This window comes from Neophocaena asiaeorientalis, unplaced genomic scaffold (assembly GCF_003031525.2).
Source record: "Neophocaena asiaeorientalis asiaeorientalis breed wild unplaced genomic scaffold, Neophocaena_asiaeorientalis_V1.1 scaffold265, whole genome shotgun sequence".
In the NCBI taxonomy this organism is placed as follows: Eukaryota; Metazoa; Chordata; class Mammalia; order Artiodactyla; family Phocoenidae; genus Neophocaena; species Neophocaena asiaeorientalis.
Genome location: NW_020172172.1, coordinates 1,645,847 through 1,666,512, shown reverse-complemented (window position 1 = coordinate 1,666,512; position 20,666 = coordinate 1,645,847). Strand labels below are relative to the sequence as shown.

General features: G+C 42.0%; 1 protein-coding gene and 1 pseudogene across 3 annotated transcripts in view; one reads left to right on the top strand and one right to left on the bottom strand.

Annotated features, from left to right (window-relative positions):
* The window catches only part of LOC112407265 (nuclease EXOG, mitochondrial), a 34,809-nt gene extending 16,224 nt beyond the window's left edge, over nucleotides 1-18,585 (bottom strand). For all 3 annotated transcript variants that reach the window (XR_003004713.1, XR_003004718.1, XM_024756491.1), the window contains exons 1-5: nucleotides 18,422-18,585; nucleotides 16,478-16,627; nucleotides 11,173-11,312; nucleotides 9,604-9,680; nucleotides 8,664-8,778 (exon numbers count right to left, since the gene is read on the bottom strand). Coding sequence is in view for 1 of the 3 variants with exons in the window: in XM_024756491.1 (XP_024612259.1) it covers nucleotides 8,664-8,778; nucleotides 9,604-9,680; nucleotides 11,173-11,312; nucleotides 16,478-16,627; nucleotides 18,422-18,584 (645 nt within the window). In the remaining 2 variants the exon portion in view is untranslated. The remainder of the gene's footprint in view (nucleotides 1-8,663; nucleotides 8,779-9,603; nucleotides 9,681-11,172; nucleotides 11,313-16,477; nucleotides 16,628-18,421) is intronic.
* LOC112406948 (60S ribosomal protein L29 pseudogene) lies at nucleotides 14,113-16,101 on the top strand (annotated as a pseudogene).
* Nucleotides 18,586-20,666: the final 2,081 nt, after the last annotated feature.

The window sequence follows — 20,666 nt, the reverse complement described above, 5'->3', positions numbered from 1 at the left end:
TCCAGGCACTAACTAGCTGGGGAGCCAACAGTTAAGCAAATCCTTGGTGCCCCCTGGTGGACATCCTCCATCACGGCAGCACAGATCTCAGACTCCAACCGTCAGGAGACTAGTCACTTGATTATTTTCTCTCCTCATGGACTCTTGGTCTACAAATGACAACTCTCAAAAATAATTAATTGAAAAAAAAATAATAATAATTAATTGGTTAGGCCATGTGCTGCCAACCAGAGCTTCTAACCAGGTTTATTAAATTCCAGCCAAAAGTAAAGAAGCTTGACATATGAAGATTCATGGCTTTACCTCATGGAAATGTACCATTTTTATCAGATTTTCAAAAACTCTCACATAGCTAGAGAACCTCTAATATTACTTCTGAGAAACCTCATGGACACAGAAATTCCTAGTAAGAACCACAAAGTGCGACTCTTCCACCCATGACGGTCTTATAATATTTCAACAAAGGGGGCATAAAACACTAGTATTCCCAGAAATAAAGAGAATAATGGAAACCTTAGCCACTATCTTCTCTGGTTCAGTCTGCTTTGTTCTCAGGAAGCAAACATCTTTAATCTGCCTAATATAGCAACCAGTCCTATTTGGAAATTCAGAACCCTCAATGTTTCTTCCTTGAATCTAAAACTTAAAAAACAAAAAAATCCTGAAATATTTTAAAGCTATCTTCTTCTCTGTAAACAACTCAACCTACATAATAAATCCTTCCCACTTTCAGGAAAACTGGAAGACTTTCAGAAAATGTTTCTAGAAACTAGGGTACTGAAGCAGAATGGTTCAGCAGATTGAAACCCCACAGACCTGAGGTTTTGCACGAAGTTGCAAGTCACAGCCACTGGTATCTTCTTTTCTCATTCATAAAATGGGTAATAACAATCCCCAAGCAGTCTATCTCATAGAATAGTTCTGAAGATACAAGGACACGTTAAAAAAAAAAAAAAAAAAGATTTCGAAACCTGCAAGGCCTATGTAAAAAAGCTATTTTTGTAGTGGATATCATTCAAAAGACAGAAATGCAATTGCATCGGTGCAAAAGATGGTTCTGCAGAGGGACAGTGGGGAAACATGTGATCAAGCAAAATTAGACCAGTTCAAGGTGGACAATGGGGTTTCAGGAGAAGAAAACAGGTTGGACCCAAATGATGCCCTAAACAAAGGACTCAAGGGCTTAACGTGAACCAAGTCTTTAGTATCAGTACATCAGCAATAATCCTTTTCATATAACATTTAGGTATAAAAATACTTTACAAAGGAAATCCTTGCTGCTGTTAAATTACCAAACAGCACTCAACAACTCTTGGCAAGGCTGTAACAAAAGCTGGGAATCACTAGAAAATACAACGTATATAACAATCATAAAGCTGGCACTCGCTTGTGACCTGAAATTAGTTTCCGTACGTGCTGGCCTGAGCTCGTTCCCTCCTATCCAAGAGACAGAGATGACAATTTGCTCCCCCATCCCACCCCCAACTCCACACACGCAGAGCTGGGCCTTCATGCTGACTCAGTGCCAGAAGAGACTGGCCGCAAACAACACCCAGGCTAAGCCTGCCCTCTGTCATGTCATATCTGCAGTAACTGTGCCTTAAGTGAAATAGCAAGCAGCATCGTGAGGAAAAAATATGTACCTGCAAGACTCAGATAGATGTAATGTATCTGGTTATGTTCCCCTGGTAAGACCAAAAAAAAAGAAATTCCAAAAATAAAACTGTTGGACACATCAAGAGATGAAGCCCTTAAAATAAGGGTCATGCCAATCAAGTGAAAGAAAGAGACCATGACAGTGTGATAAACAGGGAATCTCTACCTGAGAGGCTGGAGGAACAAAAAGGGAGGGAGTCACAGGGGTAGGGAGTCAACAGGGGTGTGGCAGCCCCGTGTGCTACCTGTAAAGCCTCTGCGGGAGCTCAAACCCTGGGAGACGGTGCTTCTCACACTAGGTGCCTGTCCTGCGTAGGGGTAGGAGATGCCAAGCCAGTGAAACAAGCACAACTCCCCAGACTCTCAATTCTACCGGGCAATTTAGGATGGGGGTGAGGAAATATTTAACACATAAAAGAGTTTATTTCAATTAAAACAAATAGATATGGAAATGAAGATTGCATAACGATAAAAGAGGAGATTTCAAAAAACAATTCCTGATCACTATAGCTGATACCTCAAGATCCCTGGAAGCATATTTTCGATTTCCTCCCCCTCCAGGAGTTGTAGAAGTTTGGAAAATAATGCTGTAGAAGGAAAACAGACTGTTAAGTACTTCTAACATCACCACCACCACCACTACAGAGTTGTCAAATCTGAAGCTCACTTTCTTGCCAGGTCAATTATAATGTTCAGGCCAGGATCTTCAGGTATGTTTCACTTGTCTTGATTCAGTCTTTTCTAGAAATAGGCACATGGATGACCTAAGCTATAATAAAGGGGGTGATTCTGATTAGAGCTGTCAGATGACTCACTCTGATAAAATCACTGCTACCAATCTTCCCTCAGGCTCACATTCACTCAAGTCCTATGATGCTGTGATTCCTTCCTACATATTCTAGCAGACGTTTCTGCCTGGCTATAAGGAATCCTCCTCTTGGCCCATTTTCTGTTCTTATTTTTGCAGGCTAGTAAATATCACTTGTAACTGATCTCCATCCACATCATTTTTTACCTCCTGGCCTTAAGCTTCTATATATGAAGAGCACAGCAATCCCTTCACTGTCGACTTTTGAGAGCTTAAAGAACAATGCTATGAATGACTGGCAATTCTCATACAAGTAGAGAGACCCACCTTTGGATTTCCCCCTTGACAATTACTAGCAATGTGACTTGGACATGACCCCTCAAAACCTCAATTTCCTTACCTATAAAAGAAGATAACCACTACTTGTTTGTAAGAGCTGTTTGTGAGGACTGACTGGGATGGCGTGAACAAAGCTACCTACATACTGGGTGGTATATATGGCCCTCAATAAATACCAGCTCATCTGCTTCACTTCCTCCAAAGTATACACATATATACTTCATTACCTAGATAGAAAAGTAAATTAATACCTCGCTTTTATTAGCTACATCCTCCTAAAATAAGGTTCAGAGTATAGTTGTAAACAAGAAGTAAATACTAAATGGATGGATTTAAGAAAACAAAACATGAATTGCCACACATAATTGCAAGATATTCTCCAGGAAACAGGAATTCATGATTCAAATACATATTAATTCCTTGAGAGGAAGAGACCCACCTCGAGGGCTGGGCAATGCTGTGTCCCCTTTCTCAGCATCACTAAATGACATGGTTTTATCCACAATGATTTTGTTATGAATTGCTAGAAAATAACCTGAATTTTTAGCTGGGCATTCAAGGTTTCTACCACCTGGTGCAAACCTTCCCTTTTATTATTTTTTCAAAACAACTTTTTATTGAAGTATAGTTAATTTATAATGTTATAATATTGTGTTAGTTTCAGGTTTATGGCAAAGTCATTTAGTTTTATACATACACACACATATTCCTTTTCAGATTCTTTTCCATTATAGTTATTACATGATATTTAATATAGTTCCCTGTGCCATACAGTAGGTCCCTGTTGTTTATCCTTTCCTTTTATTTTCGTCTTCTTCCTTATACAAGTGCTCTAGTCCAACTGTCTGAGAGACTTACTATTTCTCGGCATACAACCTACCTTTTCCTACCCCTTCCCCTTGCCTAGCTTTGCCTCCCATGTCTGTTTTCCTTAACCAAATTCACCCAAGTTTATACGTGTATATATTTGTACGCATATATATAATATTTTTGGCCCAACTAAATTCCTAAAATGGTGAGCTCTGAGACAGTGTTTCCAATTTAATTTACTAAAGGATCCTATTTTGCTTTCATGCTAATAAATATACCAAAGATTTTTAAATTTAAAATTCCACCTGAAATCAAGTTTGATGCCAAATCTAACAAAAGCTATAATAGAAATTGTTAGTGAAAAATATAAATACGTATATAAAAGTAGATGTCACTTTGATATGATTCCAAGAAAGATGAAAAACTACATACCCATCGAGGGATATAGATTCCTATCAACATTCAACTTTATGTACACATACATAACACACAGAGTTATCTGCTTCCTTTACGACCAGGGTCTACAAATCTCCTTCTCAAAAAGCACTGGAAGGACTTCCCTGGTGGCACAGTGGTTGAGAATCTGCTTGCCAATGCAGGGGACACGGGTTTGAGCCCTGGTCTGGGAAGATCCCACATGCCGTGGAGCAACTAAGCCCATGTGCCACAACTACTGAGCCTGTGCTCTAAAGCCTGCGAGCCACAACTACTGAGCCCGCGTACCACAACTACTGAAGCCCACACGCCTAGAGCCCGTGCTCCGCAAGAGAAGCCACCACAATGAGAAGCACGTGTGCAACAAAGAGTAGCCCCCGTTCACCGCAGCTAGAGAAAAGCCTGTGCGCAGCAACGAAGACCCAATGCAGCCAAAAATAAATAAATAAAATTAAATTTTAAAAAAGCATAGGAATATTGAAAATGGAGAAAAAAGGACTTCCCAACAGTGTGCCACTAAAGGCAATAGAATTCACATACTGTGTTTTCTGGGGCTCTCTCCACCCACTAAAAACAGCCAAAAATAAATGTGGTGAACACACATGACAAGGCAAACAGCAGACCGAGTACACAAGAATCAACTTGTCCAGATCTTGGTTTCTAAATACCGATCCCCATTAAAATGAACCAAGAGAAATGGCTGATTCCAGAGTTTGCCCAAGTTGAGTCTGGAACATCCCATTATGCCAGAAAGTAGGAAGTGCAGAGAAACTTAGTGGAGTCCTCCTCAATATTACAGGTATTCAGAGCTTCTGCAAAATCTGAGTACAAGTTATGAAGTAGAAGAACTGATAAAAGTTGTTGGCTCAAAGAAATTAAGAGAGAGAGATGACTCGCAGGATGTGAAATAGAGGAAGAAGGGAGAAAGTAATCAAGAATGTAGTTTGAAGCATGTCATTTATAATTCCATATACAATCCTCCCACACGAGAGGTACTTAAAGATGTGCCCAATTAAAGATTTGCCAGTGTGAGCATGAATAGGTCCTATCAGTTAATACAGACGTGGAAAACTAATGATATAGGTTCAGAGGCCCAGAATCTGAAAGAAAAGGCCTAAGACCAATAATGCTTTAAAATAAAAACAAAACAACAAGACCATTACTCAAAGTATACTCTTCAGGAAGCTGATCTTGACGGCCCTCACACATTCATCATTACGACACTAATTAGGGTGAGAAGAGCCGACAGGTCTCTTTTGAAACTCTCTTCAAGGCTACTTGAACATGCCTGAATATCATTCACGGATCAACGATTTAGGAGAAGGTTAAGTCTTTTTAGTGGTTAGTTTTACATATTCCAGTGTAATAAGAATTCTGGTCTAGAAAAGATATACTAAAAGGTATATACATATATATTTGTTTCATTCTGAATTAACTGCAAATTTAAAATGTGTAAGGATGGCATATGGAACACATGCACACCCTTCATCCAGATTCATCAACTCAACGTTTTGCCCAATTCCCTTTATCACTCTCTTTTTCTATTTTTTCCCTAACCCTTTTCAAAGTAAGTCATAGACACATCTTTCAGGATGTGTCTCCTAGAAGCAAAGACATTCACTTACATAATCACAGTACAATGATCAAAATCAGGAAATTTAACACTGATAAAATATAATTATCTAATCTATAGACCTCAAACGTTACCAATTGTCTGAATAAAGTCTTATTTAGCAACTTTTGTTTTTCTGATCTAGGATCTGATCTAAGCTAACACAATGCATTTTGTTATCAGGCGTTTTAGTCTTTAGTTTTTCGTCTCCATTAACCTGGAACAGTTAATTTCTCAGCCTTTGTCTTTGACACTAATATTTTTGAAGAATGTAAGTCAGCTACTTCACGGAATGTCCCTCAGTTGGGGTTTGCCTGATACTTCTGCATGATGAGACTCAACATTATGCATTTTGGGCAGAAACATCACAGAAGTGATATTGTATCCTTAGTGCATCACACCAGCAAGTACAATTTATCAGTAAGTCCCATACATGCAATATTAACTCTGATCACTCGGTTAAGGGGGGGTTTCTCTACTGTGAAGTTACCATTTCTTGCTTTGTTATCAATAAGTAATTTGCGGAGGGATTCTTTTAGATTATATAAATGTCCTATTCGTCATAAAGCTTCTACTCTCTAGTTTTAACATCCACTGATGATTGTTTGAAACACATTACCATGATGGCTACAAAATGATTTTTCTCTTTCATTCTTACAAACTTATTAGTTGACCGTCCATGGTACACAGAAGCTTCTCCTTACACCCATGTGTTTACTTATGTATTAAGATATGGATTCCTATTTATTAGTTCTATAATCCATTTTATTTTGATGTCAAATAGTTCCAGACACGTTAAGTTAGAACTCCATAAAGCTGATTCCTGCGTTCTTTTGACATGTCCTCACCATTTCTTTGAGTACTTACTTGCTTCCTGGCACAAGATGTTCCAGTTTGTACTTTCCCTGCACCATCCCTGGAATCAGCCATTTCTGCACGTGCTGGGTTCTTTCAGCAGGAGGTGGTTTTTTAGAAACCAAGATCTGGTCTCAGGGTACACTCATTGCTAATAGCATATCACTGCTTCTAGGCGCTTTTAGCAGACAGATAATAAAAATTATATCCAACTTAAGAAAAACAATATATTTCCCATGACAGCATGTGGCCAAAACATATTTAACAGAAATATTCACTCACACACACACACAAAAGCTGTTTCGTGAAATGCTCTTAACTACTGGTTAACTGTCCCTTTTAAACCTTGTATACATTTTTCTTCTACCACACAGTAAGCTAGTCATACAAATCTTTCAATTTTATGAAAACAAAGCCCACACAAAACTGTAATTTGATCATTTAAGGTGTGGAAGTGAAAGCTGGGAGAACCTATTTTCCAAAAGTAAGAGTAAAGAGGATTTACCAAAGCTCAAGAATAATTAGTATTCGAAAAATAAGAGAACACAGGGAGCTTCAAGACACTTTTTCCTTCTAGTATTACAAAAAATATGAAAATAGCAAGTTGATGAGAGAGATTACTCTGCTTGGAATACTAACTCCGTTGCCACTCCTTCACTCCCACAAGAACCCCTGGAATACTGAGGGCGTGAGCACCTGTGAGAACACTTGGAGACTTACACATCACTGCTCATCAGAGCCAGACGGGCTGATAATAAGCCAGTCCAGTGGGACAGAATACACCGTAAAATTGTTCTCGTTTTCCTAACTGTTTCTTGGATCATTCAATTTTATCACAGACCCCCTTAAGTAACCATGTAACCTAAGCAGCATTTACTAAACATCTACTAGATGTTCCCCCCCAACACACCTCCTCTTTGACTTTCCAGGAAGTCCTTCAATCCCTCTCCTTTCACTGACTCTATCACCTTTCTTCCTCCTCACCTCACTTCATTCCCGACCCTCTGTAGATCTCACAGTACATCAGTTCAGCCACCCTCTTGGCAGAATCCTTTTTTTTTCTTTTTTTTTTTTAATTGGGGTATAGTCATTTTATGATGTTGTATTAGTTTCTACTGTACAGTGGAATTCCCTGTGCAATACAGCAGGTTCTCATTAGTTATCTATTTTATACATATTAGTGTATATATGTCAGTCCCGATATCCCAATTCATCCTACCCTCCCTTTACCCCCTTGGTGTCCATATCTTGGCAGAATCCTTCATCTCAGGCATAACAGAAGCTGTCTACAGCTCTCACATCACTAATTATACTCTCTTATATCTTCAATCTCCCTTTCCTTTAGTTCATAAAGTTCTCATATATCGTGCATGTAAAAAAAAAAAACTTCACCTTTTTAAAAAAATCCAAGCATCTAGAAGAAAAGCTTTTCCTCCCATTTATTCAACTAACTGCAATCTGGATGTCTTCCTGAATTTTTCCCTCTTCTTCACCCAAATAGTGAATTTGTGATTACTCTTTGCTGTACTCCTCTATTCCTCCTCACTCCATCTGCCTGAGTTCAGCCCGCGTCTGTAACGATACCTAAACCCCAGAATTCTGCTATTGATCTTAAGTGTCCTGCGCTCACACCGTCCATCCTCTGGAGTCCCCGTGCTTCCCTCCTGACTCAGTTCACTCTTACCCATCGAGATCTAGCTCAAAAATCTCCTTGGGGGACTTCCCTGGTGGTCCAGCGGTTAAGACTCCACGCTTCCAATGCAGGGGATGAGGGTTCAATCCCTGGTCGAGAAACTAAGATCCCACATGCAGCGGGGCCAGAAAAAAACATCTCCTCCTCTGTGAAGTCTTCCTGACCCCCACAAATAGGGTTGGTCAGTTCGTTCCGACACCACTTCATCTATGCATTTATACATCAGATCACACTTTAACATAATTAACTGATAACATGTCTATGTCCCCTTCTAAGCTGTGAGCGCCTTGAAGTCAATGCTTGCTTTTTAACCCATCATTTTATCCTCTATGCCTATCATTCCAACAGGTGCTCAATAAATCCTCGTGAATAAATGAAATTTAAAAGTAGAATAAAGAATGAGATTATAATCTCACGCAAATAACATAAGCTTGAATATTAAAACACATTCCTACCTGGTAACTAACCGTTTTCCTTCCATTGCTTCCAGTCTGAGGTAAGGTCAGCGGTCCAGATACTATCCAGACGTCCTCAAACCTCTCTGTCAGCTCTCGACAGTACATTTCCATTCTGAGAAACAAAGCAAAAAGATGTGTGATATTCTCACATGTAAATGTAGAAAAAGCAGCAAACCATATCAAGTCCTTAGGAGAGATACCAAGAATATTAGAGAAATCAATGTAAAGAGAATATGGCACTAAACACTATAAGCATATAAACAATGTTCTTCCCAGTGTGTCTACTGCATGGAAAAACTTTAAAAATACACGCATTTATACAACTACCTACATTTTCCTGTGTGCGCATTCAATGTACAGTTTATAACTGAAATTTTGTTTTGTTTCCTCATATTTTTCTGTGCCCTAGTTCTCAAATAAACTTTTTTCAAGAATTACATATCATTTCAAAAAGTTGATATATCGTTTTTATGTAACTACTTCTATTGTAGGACAACTGGGTTTATCCTGACATTTCTTAAATAATGCAACATTGTATTAATTCCTTAGAATAAATTTCAAGGGCCAGAATTACTTTACTGAATAAATATTTTAATGATGCAAGTGGAGATACAAGTGGAGAAATACTTTCAATACAAGTGGAGAAAAATACAGTATCCTCTGCCTATAAACATAGTGTTCTACTGTCTCAGTAATAATATTTTTAGTAGTTTCTTCCAGAACTTGACTTCTGACCAGAGGAAACATGACCAAAATGGCTGGCTATGTTCTGAAGTCTATATTTCCAAATCTAGCAAAGAAAACTAGTCCAAAATATTTATCCTCAGTAGTTTTAACATTTGAAAAAACAAAGGCAGAAACAGATGCTAGGCACACATTCTCCTGTCACATCACTCATCTCCCACAGAATCACATTTTAAAAACTCTCTCCCCTCACCTGTTCCAATAACCAGCATTATTATCAAAATTCTGAGGCACGATATTAGAAAGGTAAAAGGTTTCAGCCATGGCTTTCTGTGAAAAGAAATAAAAATAGTAACTTGCACTGAAATACCTTTCCCTTTGAGAGAGATTTTACAAAGCAGAGACAACCAGCTCCTCTTTCATACCTTAGCTCCAGGCAATTACAGCATCTGTTTAGACAAATGAAAGCCACAGCTACTCCGTGACAAAAAGCTCAATAATGATTATTCAGAATAAGGACTATAACGAAAGAAGTAGTTTGGTGTGCTGCTTTTCTTCACAATTTATGAAATTGAAACCAATAATGTAGACTCTATGACCGAAAAATTTCCAGTATAAAGCTAAAAGGTGAATTCTAGTGCTAAGCCTCTGGCAGAGGGTTTCTCAACAAAGGGCAGCTTTCAGGAGCACAGTAGTATAAGTAGTACAGCGCAAACACATTAGTTCAAGAGTGGCACAAAAAAAGTCCTATTCTTCTGAATTTCTAGCCACCATGTGTTCATTCCTCTCACACTTCTGACCTGTAAACCCAAGGCTCTGTCATTGGATTTCCTTTCATTGATCTACACTGCCAAGGCCACCAAATACCCTCTTGTCAAACCGTGGTTCTCAGCCCTTGGATGCACATTGAAATAACCTAGGGAGCTTCAAAAATATCGATGCCTAGGTCCCAACCCCTAGAATTTCTGATTTAACTGCTCTGGGTTACAGGTCTGGGCATCAGGAGTTTTTAAAACTTCCCAAGGTAGTTACAATGAGTATCCAAGGTTAAGAACCACTATCTTAATGATAATAATCACCAATTCATGCAATAAATGCCAATGGCAGAAAAGACATTTCTCGCCTTTTTTTTGGCAGAGAAATTATCCTAAATTAAAGGAGGCTAGAGAGACATGACAACTAAATGTAATATGTGATTCATGATTAGATACTGAATCCAAAAAGAAGTTGTAAAGGACACAATTGGGAAAATTTGGCAAATCTGAATGAGAACTGTATACTGGATATTATTGTACAAATATACAAAAATACACTTGCACACATTTCTTGGTATAATGATACACTTGACATATATTCAAATATCCTCATCTTTAGACAATACAATCTCCCGAGCAATCTACTTAGGCATGAAGTGTTACAATGCCTGCAATTCACTGTCCATGGATTTAAAAAATGCATATATAAAATATATGTATCAGATAGTACAGTTTTTGCTGTACAACTTTTCTACAAGTCAAAATATTTTTGCTGTGTTCTTTTTTCAACTTTTCTACAGGTCTGAAATTTTTCAAGATAAAAATGAGTGAGTAGCTTTAGCTCCTATTGGCTTTCCAATTCCCTTTTGCATAGCATTTAGTTTTCCTCAACCTGTTTAAAAATGCATCTGAGCAAAGAAAGGAAGTGAAGTCAGGAAGAAAAATACAAAATAGGGTATGAAAATTCTCAAGTGTTAGGGTTTGGCTCCTAGGTTTTTAATTTCCAAGTCCCATGGTACACGTAATACCAGCCCTGTGTTCCCATCCCTCCCAAAAAATATGCCTACAGATGAGAATTTGTTATCTCCTGCTGGAGCCATGTGGCCTCGTGACCACCCACTGCCAACATAGTCCTCGTTGAAGGCACTGAAGGTTGGAGGGATGCTGGGATCTGGCTTGAATTTACAATGTTTTCTGTCTGCATCACCTGAAGAAAAACACACAAAATGGTAAGTTACCAGTGGTCAAATATCCCTCAAGATTCTCTAAGCAAGGCAAGCTGCTTGCTGCTGGCTGGTGTCTCTCTGAGCAGCTGGTACTTAGTGACAGCACGCATGTCTCGAGTCCCTGGGATGGTTCGGCTACCTCACCTGAATTCAGCAAGGACTAGTCCAGGAAAGAATGTTTTTCATACAATGCAGCTATCTCATCTCGTATGCTTTTGTTTCTGGCCTTTCAAGTTAAAGGGAAAAATCCCTTGGATGGTGTCTATGTAAAAGCAATGACCAATCAAATATCTGAGCTGTATAAAAAGCTTAGTTACTAAATACACTCTTGGTTTTTAAAAAAGACCCCCACGGGGACTTCCCTGGAGGTCCAATGGCTAAGACTCCGTGTGGGGTGCGTGGGTGCGATCCCTGCTCAGCAAATTAAGATCCCACATGCCGCGTGGCACGGCCATGAAAAAAAAAAAAAGACCCCCATGTATTGTATGTTGTACAACGGTATTTGACAAGTTTATACGTACTGAAATAATGGATATATAGACACAAAACAATTTGTTCTGGGCAGGCACAGCCTAGAGGAGGGAGAGAGTGCCTCTGATATCTTGCTTACTGCCTCTTAAGCCATGACAAAACAAACATTTAGGTTATGAGATCAATCCAGGAACTCCTGACACAAAATATCTGAGCACTACACAGGAGAGACAAAATCTCAATTTTACTTATATTCTGATACCTCCAGAATAGTTTGCCACCGTGGACATCAGCAAATCCTAACACTATGTTTTCCACTGTCATTAGGACAGGCCTTGTTAAACTACAAAAATTATGAGGACAAATGGAATATACCAGGCTGCTACTCAAAAAAGTGTAAAATGGGGATTAATGAAGTTACTGATTCTAATGTCATTTCATTCAATCAAGAAAAAAATTAAATTATCAGACCCCAAGGTTCAGAGTAAAGTATCTAATGTCTAGCTTCTTAGAATCACCCCATAAAAATTAATAACTGTAAACAGAGAATTACTAATAAACTTCTCTAAGTGTCATTACCATTGGAATCGCTTCCTGGTATGTCTGGTTTTCTTTATCTGGTGCTCACTGCCCTTGAAAAATCATTTGGGGGCAGGGGAGGGGGGGACTTCCCTGGTGGAGCAGTGGTTAAGAATCTGCCTGCCAATGCAGGGGACAAGGGTTCGAGCCCTGGTCCAGGAAGATCCCACATGCTGCAGAGCAACTAAGTCCGTGTGCCACAACTACTGAGCCCTTGCGCCTAGAGCCCATGCTCCGCAACAAGAGAAGCCACCGCAATGAGAAGCCCATGCACCGCAGCAAAGAGTAGCCCCCGCTCACAACAGAGAAAGCCCACATGCAGCAACAAAAACGCAACGCAGCCAAAAATAAATTAAAAAAAAGAAAAAGAAAAATCATTTGTGGGAATTTCCAAAATCCTAGGATGAAGATGTCTTCCTGAAGAGAGGATGTAAACTTACTTCTGTCCAGTGTCTGGAGGCATTAGCAGTGGAGGACCACAGTAAAGCAAGCTCAGGGTTTAAGGTTCCTTGATCTGTACAGGCTACATGGCTTTGGGCTACAAGTCTGCATGACAGCCAGTCTGTGGCCTCAACTTCTCTAGAACAAACTTTTTATTTTCCTTTTTGATCCTTGTCTGCTCAGTGCCAAGGCAACCTTCCGTGTAGTTCCCTATGGTGGGCCGGCAAGTAAGTTCTGGTTCACCCATCCCCGAGGGTGCAGCCCTCTGGGGTTCCAGGTTAACGTGGGAAGGGTCTCCGGTAAGATAATCTACCTTGGCTGAGCCCTAGGTCTTGCCTTCAGTCCCCCTCACCCCATAAGGCTGCAGAACCAAAGGCAATGTGGCTTTGGTTTACCCGGGCCACCCTTACCCCTCTGGATTCTGGCGTTCCCCCAAATATTGGCCTGGCAAAGAAAGCTCTACTATCATGTTGCCTCTTCATGTTTTGTTTGTTTGTTTGTTTTTAAAGCCAGGATCAGAAGCCAGGAATCTGAGACATTTTTTTTTTTTTTTTTTTGGCTGCGCTAGGTCTTCGTTGGGCCACATGGGCTTCTCTCTAGTTGCGGTGTACGGGCTCCAGAGCGCGTGGGCTTAGCTGCCCCGCGGCATGTGGGATCTTAGTTCCCCAACCAGGGATCAAACCCGGGGCCCCTGCATTTGAAGGCAGATTCTTAACTACTGGACCACCAGGGAAGTCCCTCTTCATGGTTTTTTTTTTTAGTGATTTTTTTTTTTATATATACTTTTTATATACTGCTAATAACATTTCTTGTTGTTTTTAGCAGGAGAGTTAATCTAAATAACTTAGTCTGTCATAACTAAAACAGAAGATGCTTTACACTAAAATAAGTAAATCACAGGTACATTGCTTCTTGTTTTCAAACATTAATTAGCTCTATTTTACCTCCTCAAAATTACACAGCTCATGTGACATACAATATGAAACAGTGCTTTTTTTATATGCCTCTGAAAATGATAACAGCAAGATAAAATTAGTAAAGCTGAAATTCCATCTTGGGAAAACTTTTGTATTTAAAGGAAATTTATCAGGCTTGAGACTAAATCAAGTGAGTTTCTCTTGATGTAAATTCATAATCAATTTCACCTGCTAGGATACAGTTTATGCTTACATCAGTTTCCTTCTAGCAGCAAGCATATTCCAAGCCTCCTGCCATTCTGCTGGTTAATGTGTACTCTATAAAGGCACACACTCATCTTAATATCAGCATTTTAATATATTTAAGCATAGCATGCACTGTAAAGCAATGGAGAAATAATCTGTGGGCCACATAGCAAATTAACAGGCAAATAAGAGAATGGGAATAAAACAACTATGACAAAAAGTAATATCCTTAATATAAAAACGAACTCCTACAAAATTCAAAAAAGAATATCCCTGGGACTTCCCTGGTGGTCCAGTGGGTAAGACTCCGTGCTCCCAATGCAGGGGGTCCGGGTTCGATCCCTGGTCAGGGAACTAGATCCTGCATGCATGCTGCAACTAAGAGTCTGCATGCTGCAACAAAGTCTGCATGCTGCAACTAAGAGCCCACATGCCACAACTAAAGATCCTGCATGCCTCAACTAAGACCCGACGCAGCCAAAATAAATTAATAAATATTTTAAAAAAAGAATATCCCTATTGAAAATCGTAAAGAAAAATTCACAAATAATAATTCACAAAATATTAACCCTCCCTGGTAATCAATAAACGCAAATAAAATCAACTAATAAATTGGTAAAGCTCAATAATGCTCATTATGTGTGAGGGCTGGGAGAGACAGGACAAATAATGATGGTGGGAGTGTAAATTGGAGTAGGCTACCTAGAAGCTAATCTGACACTGAATAGCAAGATCTGGTCATCTTAATTACAGGAAAGCACCAAGAAACTTGAGGACACGTGAACAGGCTCACACACCTGCCTGCCTCTCCAGTCTCATTTCACATCACGTTCTCCCTTGCTCCAGCCACACTGGCCTTCTTTGAGTTCCATAACTGAACCAAACTCTTCACATTGGGGCCTTTAAAGATGCAACTGTGCTTCTCTTTCCCTGCCTGAACGCTCTTCTCCATACCCCCGCTGCCCACCCAACTCCTCTGCCTGAGTGACTGCCATCCACTCTTCAGGCCACTTTCTCAAAGAAGCCTCGCTAATCAGTATCAGGTTCTCCTGTTATAACCTCCCATCGTATTCTTTACTGTTCCTTAATTATACTATCCCAACTTGCAATCATTTTTCCTTCAGAACAGTTATTGCCAATTATAATTATACATTTATGATTATTTGATAGGTCCACCCAACCCCCTCCCCAATTCAAAGTACCTTGGGGGTAGAGACCATCTACTCTGGTCACTGATATAACCCCAAGGCTCAGCACAGAGCCATGCACAAGTAGGCACTTAAAAGCATTTGTGGGCAGGCCCCGGTGCAGACCTGGCCAAGTCCAAGAACCACACCATGCACAACCAGTCCCGAAAGCAGCACAGAAACGGCATCAAGGAACCCCGATCACAACATGAATCTCTTAAGGGGGTGGACCCCAAATTCCTGAGGAACATGCGCTTTGCCAAGAAGCACAACAAGAAGGGCCTGAAGAAGATGCAGGCCAACAACGCCAAGGCCATAGGTGCACGTGCTGAGGCTAGAAAGGCTCTCGTAAAGGGACTTCCCTGGTGGCGCAGAGGTTAAGGATCTGCCTGCCAATGCAGGGGACACGGGTTCGAGCCCGTGTCCGGGAAGATCCCACATGCTGCAGAGCAACTAAGCCCGTGCGCCACAACTACTGAACCTCTGCTCTGGAGCCCGCGAGCCACAAGTACTGAGCCCACTAGCCTAGAGCCCATGCTCCACAACGAGAAGCCACCGCAATGAGTAACTAAAGAAAGCCTGCGTGCAGCAACAAAGACCCAACACAGCCAAACAATAATAATAATTTAATTAATTTTTAAAAAAGGCTCTTGTAAAGCCCAAGGAGGTCGAGCCCAAGATCCCAACAGGCGGCAGCCGCAAGCTCAGTCAACTTGCCTACATTGCTCACCCCAAGCTCGGGAAATGTGCTCATGCCTGCATCGCTAACGGTTTCAGGCTCTGCCGGCCAAAGTCCCAGGCCAAGGCTCAAACCAAGGCCAAGGCTGCAGGTGCAGCTGCTGCTCCAGCTCCAGCTCAGGCTCCCAAAGGTGCCCAGAACCCCACAAAGGCTCTGGAGTAGAGACCTTTGTCTGCCAATGTGAGGACAGAAGGACTGGTGTGACCCCTGGCTGCTGTCTGCATGGGGCTGGTGTCCTCCTGTGCTATTTGTACAAATAAACCTGAGGCAGGAAAAAAAAAAAAGCATTTGTGGACGTAATGAATGAGTGGTGCTCATTCCAAGAATATTTATGACAAAGGCTCCAATTCATGTGTCAAGATACAGATCCTCTCAACCCCTAAGACAGCCTGGAAGGGTCTAGGGTGCCCTGGCTGCCAGGCAGGGTCCATTTATCTAGTGAGCCAGACAAACACCATCATTTTCTAAATGTGCTGTAAAGTAGAAATGGTTGAAATTATTAATAATCCTCCTTGTTTTACATTTGGAAACATCTTTCATCAACGCCTTTGCTTCTAACCACCTACCCGTTATCTTGCTCTTGGATATATGTTCAAGAACCCATCTAGGCACCCGCTTTGACTGATCATAAGACAAGGCATGGTTAGTGTAGCACCTCGTCTCTGTTCCAGTTAAAGGGAATCCAAATTGTTCTAAGAGAGCCCTTTCTGAAGAACCTAAAAATGAAAAACAGGGGAAAAAATAACAGTTAGTGACTATTATTAGGAATAAAAAATTATAAGGAAGGGGGTAAGACAAAGGACTGACTCAACAATTTAATACACCAGGTGATCTCATTTTTGCAATTACTTATAAAGCAAAGAAAAGAGACATTAGGCAAAATACTGGTTTTGCCTATAATCAGTTGTATAGTTCTATGCAGGTAAACTGTAGCTATTTCATTAACTGTTCTTTTTTTAATTTTAAAAAAATTTATTTCTCCTATTTATTTTCTAATTTATTTATTTTCTTATTGATTGATTGACGTGTTGGGTCTTCTTTGCTGCCCACGGGCTTTCTCTAGTTGCGGTGAGGTGCGCAGGCTTCTCAATGAGGTGGCTTCTTTTGTTGCTAGAGCGCAGGCTCAGTAGTTGTGGCGCACAGGCTTAGCTGCCCTGCGGCACATGTGGGATCTTCTTCGACCAGGGCTCAAACCCGTGTCCCCTAGCATTGGCAGGCGGATTCTTAACCACTGTGCCACCAGGGAAGTACCTCATTAACTGTTAAATAAGGACCTGATCTTGCTGGTCTTTCACATCAAATTTTCAAATCTCTACCCCACAAAGTACAGTGTATACAAAAGCAGCAAAGGAAAAGCTCCTGTCGTTACTAGTCATTGATATGATTAAACGCGCGACAGCCTATGTACTCATTATGTTCTAAGAGTTAATGTGGGGACAAAAGCATAGCCTTTTAAATTTTTTTAAAAGACCATCGTTCAGGGGCTTCCCTCGTGGTGCAGTGGTTTAGAATCCGCCTGCCAATGCAGGGGACACGGGTTCAAGCCCTGGTCTGGGAAGATCCCACATGCCGTGGAGCAACTAAGCCCGTGCGCCACGGTAGCTGAGCCTGTGACCCGGCGTGCTACAACTACTGAAGCCCATGCGCCTAGATCCGGTGCTCTGCAACAACAGAAGCCACTGCAACGAGAAGTCCGCGCACCGCAACGAAGAGTAGCCCCCGCTCGCCGCAACTACAGAAAGCCCGTGTGGAGGAACGAAGGCCCAATGCAGCCAAAAAAAAAAAAAAGACCATCGTTCATTGACACTCTTCCTCAATGTTCTGGTACTGAAGCAGAGACGTGTGCTGCAGCAAGACAGTGGTAAAACTGGTATTGCTTCTCCTAGTGGGAGAAACCAAGCACGCACGGAACAGGGAGTCGGTTTCCAAATAATTCTCTCTTGATGCGCTCTCCAGGCTTCAACCCACCAGAGCTGCTCTCTTCCTAAATGCCAAGTATCAGGAGGAGCAAGTTAAATTAGTGTATCCGAGCATGAGCTCATTTACTTTGTCAAATATAAGGTACACCTGGTAACCTGCGGATTTACATACTTTGAAGAAGGGGCCAGCAGGTATTCTTCATTTGAACGATGATAAATTGAGAACAGTTAACTGATCTGCTAAAACTATGTGTTCATTCGTTCATTCATCCATACGTACTGGATGCCAATTATGTACCAGGTACCGGGCTGGTGGAGAACAAAACTGACACCGTCCGAGCGCTTATGGAGCTAACAATCTAGGGGAGGACACAGACAATAAAAACACACATGTCGGGGTAGTATATCCCCAGGGGGAAGGAAGTACACGGAGCAGGCAGGTGAGACGCAACGCGGGGAGAGGAAGCCGAGCCGGAAGACTGCACGGCAGACGACCAAGGGCCTGGCGAGTGGAGACAGCGCGCGTCCATGGTTACGGCTCCTGACCGAGGTAGCAGCCCGGGCCCGAGACTTGGGGGCCCACACACTCACCGTCCGGCTCCCTCACCGCCAACGCTGGCTCAGCGTCCTGACTCCGGAGGAACTGCACGACAGTTAGCCCGGTTCCCACAGCGCCCGCGACGGCTCCAGCCACGAAGCCACTCAAAAAGCGTCGGGAGCCTCGGAAGCGGGAGGCAAAAGCTCTGGCAACCATCTTGCCCGAGACGCTAGCTGTTTGCCTTAGCGCATGCGCACTCCAAGTCAGCCGCCTGAAAGCCAATCGCAAACGGGACCAAGACACGCATGCGCTACCTGGAGTCGCTGGCCCTGAGCCTCTCAGGAGACGCCGGAGGGCAGAGCGCAAGCGCGCGCCCCCTGGTGACAAACCTGGAGGCCCAGGAGCGTCCCGGCTCCATCCCTGGTCCCCTGGGCCGGGTGATGGGTGAGAGCATGACGCCTTGAAGGCTCAGTATGTGCACATACAGTCCTGAGAAGAAAATAACTCTTAGTCCCGTTTAATAGGTGAGTAAACCACTTGCGCATGCTTACGCTAAGGTCCTCAGAACCGAGATTCCAACTTAGGTCTGATTCTAAAACCTGTGCCACATTGGATGGCCTCATGACACGTGGCTTTGAAATCGCATGGTACACAAATCGTAACTTCTAAAGATAGCTTTGCATCTCCTAAGGAGTTTCTTGACAAGACAGTACTCCATGGTGGTTTAGGACCCTGAATCAGAGCACAGGGGTTTGGACCCCCACTCAACCACTTTCTACCTGTTTCCTCTTTTTAAAACGGGAATAATAATAGTAATAATAATAATACTTACTTATTAGACCATAGGGTTCTTGTGAGGATTAAAGGAGATTAACCATGTAAAGCATTTAGGGAAGAACCTGGGGCATGTCGTTAAGTGCTCTGTTAATATTAGCAATTTTTATTTAGGCAGCTCTACTTTATCTTTATAGAATATGGAATCCGGATTGCTGAACGCCTGCTGTCAAAGGAAGGTTATATGTTTTATACACTCCCATTCACAAATAAATAGGTCTTCTTCATTTTGCAGCATACTCTCCAGCATTCCATGTGGATTTAGTTCACTAAGCAGGAGGCCAATTCTAACAACCAACTTAAGTGTAGACGTTGTTTTGGGCTTCCCTGGTGGCGCAGTGGTTGACAGTCCGCCTGCCGATGCAGGGGACACGGGTTCGTGCCCCGGTCCGCGAAGATCCCACATGCCGTGAAGCGGCTGGGCCCGTGAGCCATGGCTGCTGAGCCTGCGCGTCCGGAGCCTGTGCTCCGCAACGGGAGAGGCCACAGCAGTGAGACGCCCGCGTATCGCAAAAAAAAAAAAAAAAAAAAAATGAATAAGTTGTTTTGAAAGCTTCCCGGGTACCGAAAAAAAAAAAAAAAAAAAAAATGTATACGTTGTTTTGACAGCTTCATGGCTCCATACGCCCTCCCAGGAATACCTGTCATGAAGTCATTTTGTATAATCCCCAGGGCTTCTGACACTAACTGGTTGAGCTAACTCAACCAGAGCCTTCCTAAGGATTTTCGATCTGGAACTTTCTCCAGATAGCAAAGCTGTGACATATGGAACTCCCGCTCTGTCTACAGCCTTTTTTCTTGCAAAGTAGACAAAGAGTAGATGCATCTGGTCTTGCACAGAGCACCAGTGGAACAAATGCTGAGACACGGGTGAAGGCGTGCCATGCTGACTCCAGCTTCCGAGGCTCCTGAAGAAGCCCAGACACATCCTACCCTTTACCCAAGGCTTGGCTGGCCACTTGCCCCAGGATCCTTCCAGCAAGGCCCCCTTTTTGTTTAATGGTGTCTGGCATGTGCAATCAAGAGTCCAGATACAACCAGGCAACACTGGTATCTGTAGGTTTCAAAGCTGCTTTGACAGCTTCCATCAGAATTTACTAAATACATACATTCACTTAAGAGGTAGTTCTCAAGGCCCTCCTAAGTGCCATGCATTGTGCTAAGCACCAGAAAGAGAGAGAAATGGTGGGTGACTCTTCCTCTCCCACATCCTGTACTTGGAAACAACAGTGAACCCCACACTGGGCCCCAAGAGTCAAGAATTAGAAGTAAAGTCTGCCCGACTCTGGGTAGGGTACCTCCTCTGGGCCTGTTTGTCCACCTTTAAAATGAAGGACCAGTAGTTTTAAAACTATCATCAGGGGAACCCTAGTATTCCATAGGGGTGCTTGAGAATTAAGGGAAGGAGTGGGAGGGAAGGCTGAATGGCCCCTGAGCCCTCTTCTACTTGCTAACTTGGGCAAG